This window comes from Asterias amurensis, chromosome 12 (assembly GCF_032118995.1).
Source record: "Asterias amurensis chromosome 12, ASM3211899v1".
NCBI classification, from domain to species: domain Eukaryota; kingdom Metazoa; phylum Echinodermata; class Asteroidea; order Forcipulatida; family Asteriidae; genus Asterias; species Asterias amurensis.
The window spans coordinates 14,652,061-14,659,183 of record NC_092659.1 but is presented as its reverse complement, the minus strand read 5'-3'; the positions used below and the strand labels follow the sequence as shown (position 1 = coordinate 14,659,183).

Here is a 7,123-nt window from a genome sequence, read left to right as displayed (position 1 = left end):
TGTTTATTAACTAACATGGACATTTTGATTGGTCAATTTCTTTTCATTTAACTCGATGGGTTGGGCCTGATGTGCCGCAAACGAGTGGCTCAATGTATATGTACTGATGGGCGGCAGCCAGCAGCGCACGCGAGAAGATCACGTAGCCATCGCGCAAGCCTGTTTCTGTTGTTGTGAGCGTTTATATAGCCCGTCGTCAAAACAGAGCACATCAGAAGGCGTTATCATCATCATTCTTATCCATCGATTGTTACTCTGGTGTGCTACTCGATGGTTTTAGGAACACTCTGGGATTAGGACTTCAAATTGTGCTCAACAGGCTTGATACTGAGTTGCCTTTTCAGTATTCAAAAGGTAGGAGCCTCAAATACCAATCCAGTTAACAACCGGAGTCGAACTAGTACTTCTGGTACAGTGGTTTGCGGATTTGAAAACAAGAAAACCGAAATAACTATCACGAGCACGTTATGCTTTATTTTCCAAAATCGTAATGAATTTACAATGGCATGCGACGAGCTCGTGGACTGATTATAATTGTAGTATCTATTACATGGTCTCTATCGACCATACCTCTATGATTTGGCTTCAGTTTGTTACGTTACTCTCACACTTGAGCGAATATGAATAACTTGAAATTCGCCCCAAATTTGCGGTTTGATAGTAAATATGCTCTCGGTCGTCCTAAACCTCTCCTTACAAATATATTACACATAATACGCACGCTTTACCAACAATACCAACGGCTTACCAGAGCTTACGAAAATCGATGACGAATTACCGTCTTCACAACATTGGCTGAAACTTAGGAAGCGCTTCGTATTGCTGCTGTCACAGAGTGGCGAATGTTCTCGCGAAGATGAATATTTGAATTTCGCGATGAATTCGTCCAAATTGGCAGTTGGATTAGTGAATATTTTCATCTCGAACTCACCCCTCGATCGTCCCTCTCCTTAAACTAATATCTTACGAATATATTACGAATGCTTTCCAACGCTTGCCAATGCCTTTACGAACGTTGCAAACGCTTACGCACGCTATACTAACGTTACCAATGCTTACGAAAATTTACGGCGAATGACCGTTTTCGCAACATTCGCTGAAATGTATAATCCGGTTACTAAATTGACCGATCTTCGTAAGGAGATGGGGAATAATTTGTGAACGTTCCGAATTTGTTACCAACGCTTTACGAAGACACGGCAAATGTTGCGAAGTTTGAGCGATTGTGAAATATTTCCTTCCGATAGCTTATTCGCTAACATATTCGCCGTATAAAAGCAGCATAAATTGACCGATCTTCGTAAGGAGGTAGAGAATGACTTATGAACGTAGTGAATTTGTTACCAACGCTTATGAAAACACGACGAATGTTGCGAAGTTTGAGCGATTGTTAAATACTTCCGTTCGTAGGCATATTTGCTAGCATGCTCTCCCCAGTGTGAGAGTAGCATTATTCACCGTCTGCAATTCAATTAACAATATATTTTTTTCAATGACATGAACAGGACCCTGTGTAATCGTCGATCATGGCATCAAACTGGGACCCAAGCCAAGGCCCGGACTCAACACACCCGGTGTCTCAAACGGCGTCAGAGAGAGGGGTAAGCTAACAATACTTCCTTCTTGGATGAGTTTTTCCTTTTGGCTTGAATAGAATTCCAAATACACTAGTTTCTTTATCATGAGTCAAATGGCGACAGCTCTGGAATGTTTGATTATAATGTTGAACTTCGTTTCAATTTTTCCGTTGTTGGAATTGGGAAACAGAAAACAATGAACGTCATATTATATAAAGTGTAATGGAGATAAATAAATCATATTCAATAATTTATTAATATTAATTAAAAAATGGAAGCGTAGTAGATAAATTTGTTTTCTCAATTGCGTAATTAGTGTAAGATTGTGGTATTTACCGTGTGCGCGTTCCATGCAGCTGATTAGTTATCAACCATTGCGTTTCTCACGTATGAGATCGCGGTTATGGACCCTTTTTTGCAACGTCACAGCCCGAGTTTTTGCCCACCCAGGTTGGAAAACTATGAAAAACCATAAATGCAAATAAAAAAACCAGTTCGCTACTGTTTGTAAAAATGTTATCAAGTTGTTCAAAAATTGTGTTAAAGGCAGTGGACACAATTGGTAATAACTCAAAATAGTAACGGGGAGAGGTTGATGATATAAAACATCGTGAGAAACGGCTCCCTCTGAAGTGCCATAGTTTTCGAGAAAGAAGTAATTTTCCACGAATTTGATTGCGAGACCTCAGATTTAGAACTTGAGGTCTCGAAATCAACCATCTAAACGCACACAATTACGTGTGACAATGGTGTTTTTTTCTTTCATTATTATCTCGCAAGATCGATGACCGATTGAGCTCAAATTTTCACAGGTTTGTTATTTTATGCATATGTTGAGATACAACAACTGTGAAGGCTAGTCTTTGACAATTACCAAAAGTGTCCACTGCCTTTAATTTTGTTAGAAAACATAAACAACTAATTATGTGGGGTATTTTATTAATTGAAAGTTTGTAGAAAATGTTGAGTTTGGTAGAAATATTTGTAAATACAAACGAGTGTTTTACTATTATTCGGCCGGTCATTTAATCAACAGAAGAAATGTCTGTTTCATGTATTATATAGCTCAAACTCTGATCCAAACACCAAGATCACTGGGTGTCAGTGTTTGCACTTGCAATACACCCACAAGCTGCCATGTTAAATCCTGTGTATTGACTATAATGCATGTATAGGGACATTTCATGATTGTTTGTGTGCAATGTTGGAGTATGGAGGTCTAACTAAAGTTGTATGGCGTTATTTTGCAGAAAGTAATTTTATTGTAACATACTTTGTTTGAACACAACTTGACAGATTTAATGGCGATTCAATTTTCATCGTTTATAGACCTTGTGTTGAATGAATGTTCATGATTTGTAAAACCATAACAGACATTAAACCTATGCTTATACCTGATAACAATATAAATCATGACGGTTCGATCTTGGATGTGCATTCCGATTAGTCATAATGTAAATCTTACATATACTATTTTGAAAGTCAGATTCTTACACAAATTAACTATTAAGTGACCTGGGGTGGATTTCACAGAGGTAGTCCTAGTTTAGGACTAGTCCTAGGCAATGCTAAGAGACAGGACCAGTCCCAAGTTAGGACCAGTCTTAAGTTAGGACCAGTAACTCATCCTAACTTTAGGACTGGTCCTATCTCTTAGCATTGCCTAGGATTAGTCCTAATATAAGTTAGGACTACCTTGTGAAATCCACCCCAGAGGCTGTATACGCCACTGTACCAATGATATATAGCTAATTACTCTGCAGTTTAGGTGTGCGTATGTGATATTTGCATTTGAAAGCTTTGAGTTTTCATGAATGTATACCTAGGTGTTCGTGCAAAACAAGCACAAACATGGCCAAAACCGCCATTGTTCTTGTTCAAACTGGGTTTTTTTTTTGTCCGGCCAACAGCAAAAAAAACCCTATTGTTTTGGTTTTCGGCCATTTGCCGAAAAACTTCTTGTTCTGGTTTTGTTTGTTTAGGTGCATGGCCAACAGCCCCCCCCCCCCCAAGAAAAAAGAAAAAAACAAAAAAACAAAAAACTTGTTCTTGTTCTGTTTTTGTTAGTAAAGGTGCTCGGCAAACAGCCAAAAATCCTACTGTTCTCTTTCTGTCCTTTGTAAGGTGTTCGGCCAACAGCCAAAAAACTATATTGTTCTTGTTCTGTTGTTTTAGGTGTTCGGTCAAAAGCCCCCGAAACGATAATGTTGCTTGTATCCTGTTTTTAAGTGTTCAGACAACAGCCCAAAAACCATCGTTCTTGTTCCGGTTTTTTTTAGGTGTTCGGCCTACAGCTCAAAATATCTATTGTTCTCGTTATGTATTTGTTTAGGTGCTCGGTTAACATCCAAACAACCTATTGCTCTTGTTCTGTTTTGAGGGGCTCGGTCAACAGCCGAAAAAATACTCTTCTCGGTTTTTTTTAGGTGTTCGGCCGTCAAAAAACACTATTGTTCTTGTTCTGTTGTTTTAAGGTGTGAAAAATACTAACAGAGGAAAAAACGTCGTTTACAGCGATATTATAGACGATGTGACCTATGTTTACATTCAAACCGCCGTCTGTTGAAAAAACACTGTATACGTCATGTTTCGCCGGGCAAAAAGTCACGTAGTCATGGTAAGATTGCATACACTTTCTAGCTGGCTGCCAAAACACAAAGGTTTTGCCCGGCGGTATGCTCGCGAATCATGTTATGGTTTTCGTGTGACGTCAGAGGTCACATCGTCTATAGGTAGGCCTACGCGAATTGGCTATTCACTTTGTATAAGAAAACGGTTGTATAATATTACTGTAGACCAAGGCATGTAGATCCTCCTCAACCTCTTAGTGTGAGTCCTATTATCCTAATCATCAACACTCCAAAATGATCGTTTCTAAAGTATAACTTCAGATGCATTTTCGTCCGTTATTCAGTGGGGGGGGGGGGGGGTAGGACGGCGAACCGTCTTTTTCAGCGATATCTAGGTGAATGTTTCTACTCATTTGTGCACGCTAGTATGAGTTGCTATGGGCAACGCTCTTTGATCAGCTTTTATGACCTGAGGTATCATGAGCCGTAGGGTAGTAATTAGCATAATATTCACGGTAACATCATGATGTTGTATAGCATATGCATCACACTGTAGCGCGTGTGTCGTGTCGCGTTGTTGACAATACATACATTACAACCCGTACATGTACCGTATTAACTACATGTTGCAGACGCGTCGATGTAGATATTCAGTTAGCCTTGTCCAAGGCTCTTTACGCAAGCACCGGCCCGCTCTGACTTCACGAAATGCATAGATACTATACCGCACGGCACACAACAGTACTTGATACCGCGGGGTCGAAGCATGGCTTTCGAGGTATCAACGAGGTTACAAAACGAGGCCGGATCAGAGCCTTGTTTCCTTTGTAAAAGGCTGCTTCAGGGTGTGCAGTGAAAATGTGCTTAGAAATGAAGTTTCGTGGCGCACCTCTTGCATGAGCGTGGAAACAGGTTTAATTAATAGACAATTACATAAATCCACAATTGTGGAAAATAGCGCCCTCTATGAAAATAGCGCCCTCTATTGGCCATTTTTAGAAAACTGTGTACATTTCAATGGAGCATTGATGCAAGGAATTATTTGTCATGAAAGGGTGATCTATTTTAGGATTTCCCTTACTCAAAAGTTGCAATAAAATGGTTCATTAGGGGTGGATCTAACGCTGTCTACTCAAAAATACAAATATTTTATCCTTAAACAGAGAAGTATTATTTTTTAACAATAATTTTGTTGTTCCAAACACAGTTAGATTTACTGTCAACACATTTAAGAGACCATCTAAATGTTTAAAAAATTGTTGTTCAGGTCATACTATGGAAAACTACTACTATTAAATGGATAGATCTGCCGCCTGGGGTTAAATTAGGCGCAACAAATCTAAAAAATTTAATTTTGACATTTTTGGCACTTTTTGACCTCAAAATTACCTTACACGAAGGTGGTATTTAATTTTTTTTTTTCAAAAACTGCCTCGGTACATTAACCTTTCAAAAAAAAAGTAGTTTGAAACATATATATGCACCAATGAGAATAAAGTTGAGAGTAAATTAAATCATTCAATGACAAATAACCACTCTTATAAAAACAAAACAATACATTCTTTTGGAGTAATAATCGTGTGGAAAATGCTGCAAGTAAAATTTATTAGTGTCTTCCTGTTTGTAGGAGACCAAACACAATAATTTACATTCAATGGTTTGCAGATAATGCAGGTAGAAAGCAGTTCCCATAAAACACTAATTGCTGGGGTGTTGTGTTTGAGAAATGCAGAGTGAAACAATGTCATAGAATAATTGTTTTCTCAGGAGTCGAAAATAATTTTAACATGGTAAAACGTATTCATTAGTTGTGGTATTCATCGCCATGTCAGACTAGCGCAGGCACGCCTTCGTGTTGTTCAGTGGACGACCTCTGCAGGCAGGTATTTACGTACTTTTTAAAAATCTAGACAAATAATGAAGCTGAAACTTCTACAGGGCAATTGTATGCATTAATCTTCATTCACAGTTATTAGGAGTTCATGTCATGGCCAAAAACAACAGGCATCAAAACTACGACGTGTTTCTGTAAATAATTTGGCTGCTACACGACACGACTAGACTATACACAGACGGGTGAGATTGTTTGTTGACAGTATGCAGTAGTACAGTACACATGTCTCTGTCACTGTTAAACCTTTGGACTTTAAACTGTCTCGCGTGCAAACCGTGCATTCGGTAGATGATTGGCACACCTATATTGACCAATGAGCATACACCTTCCGGAAATATTAGCATACAGCAACTCCGCCCCCAATGGCGTGTTTACAAAGGAAACAAGGCTCTGATCCGGCCTCGTTTTGTAACCTCGTTGATACCTCGAAAGCCATGCTTCGACCCCGCGGTATCAAGTACTGATGTGTGCCGTGCGGTATAGTATCTATGCATTTCGTGAAGTCAGAGCGGGCCGGTGCTTGCGTAAAGAGCCTTGGACAAGGCTAATATTCAGTAGGCCTACATTATACAAATGTTGCACGCTGTGACGGGGTCCATGGGTTTTTTGTACACCCGAGGGGTAAAATGGCACATGGCGTTTTGTACACACGAGGGGTAAAATGGCACCCTCGGCTTCGCCTCGGGTGCCATTTTCCCGCGAGGGTGTACAAAACCTATTAACCCCAAATCACAGCGTGCAACAATTGTTGTGTTATACCTAGGTAACATTATCATTCCTCTTCTCGAAGTTCTGTTGCCATCCTCAAACATTATTACATAGTTAATAAAACAATTTTTCACTATTCCCTCGAACCCGCGGTTGTTTCGTACTAAGCCCTGGAAATCGCCCAACGGTGGGAACGACCAAGGTAATGTACACCGGTGAACATCACTCGTTTTGTACATCCGTCTCGGTAAAATGATCAATAACCAGGTCTCGGCGGGTTTAAACCACTAGTTGAAAACCTCTTCACCACACATTGATTTCCTTATAACGAGGGTGTACAAAACCCATGGACCCCAGTCACAGCGTTCAACAAT

General features: G+C 39.7%; 1 protein-coding gene across 2 annotated transcripts in view; it reads left to right on the top strand.

Annotated features, from left to right (window-relative positions):
* Nucleotides 1-233: 233 nt before the first annotated feature.
* The window catches only part of LOC139945308 (uncharacterized), a 32,852-nt gene continuing 25,962 nt past the window's right edge, over nucleotides 234-7,123 (top strand). For both annotated transcript variants that reach the window (XM_071942656.1, XM_071942657.1), the window contains exons 1-2: nucleotides 234-354; nucleotides 1,506-1,601. In XM_071942656.1, the coding sequence (XP_071798757.1) occupies nucleotides 1,527-1,601 (75 nt within the window). In that variant the 5' untranslated portion in view covers nucleotides 234-354; nucleotides 1,506-1,526. The remainder of the gene's footprint in view (nucleotides 355-1,505; nucleotides 1,602-7,123) is intronic.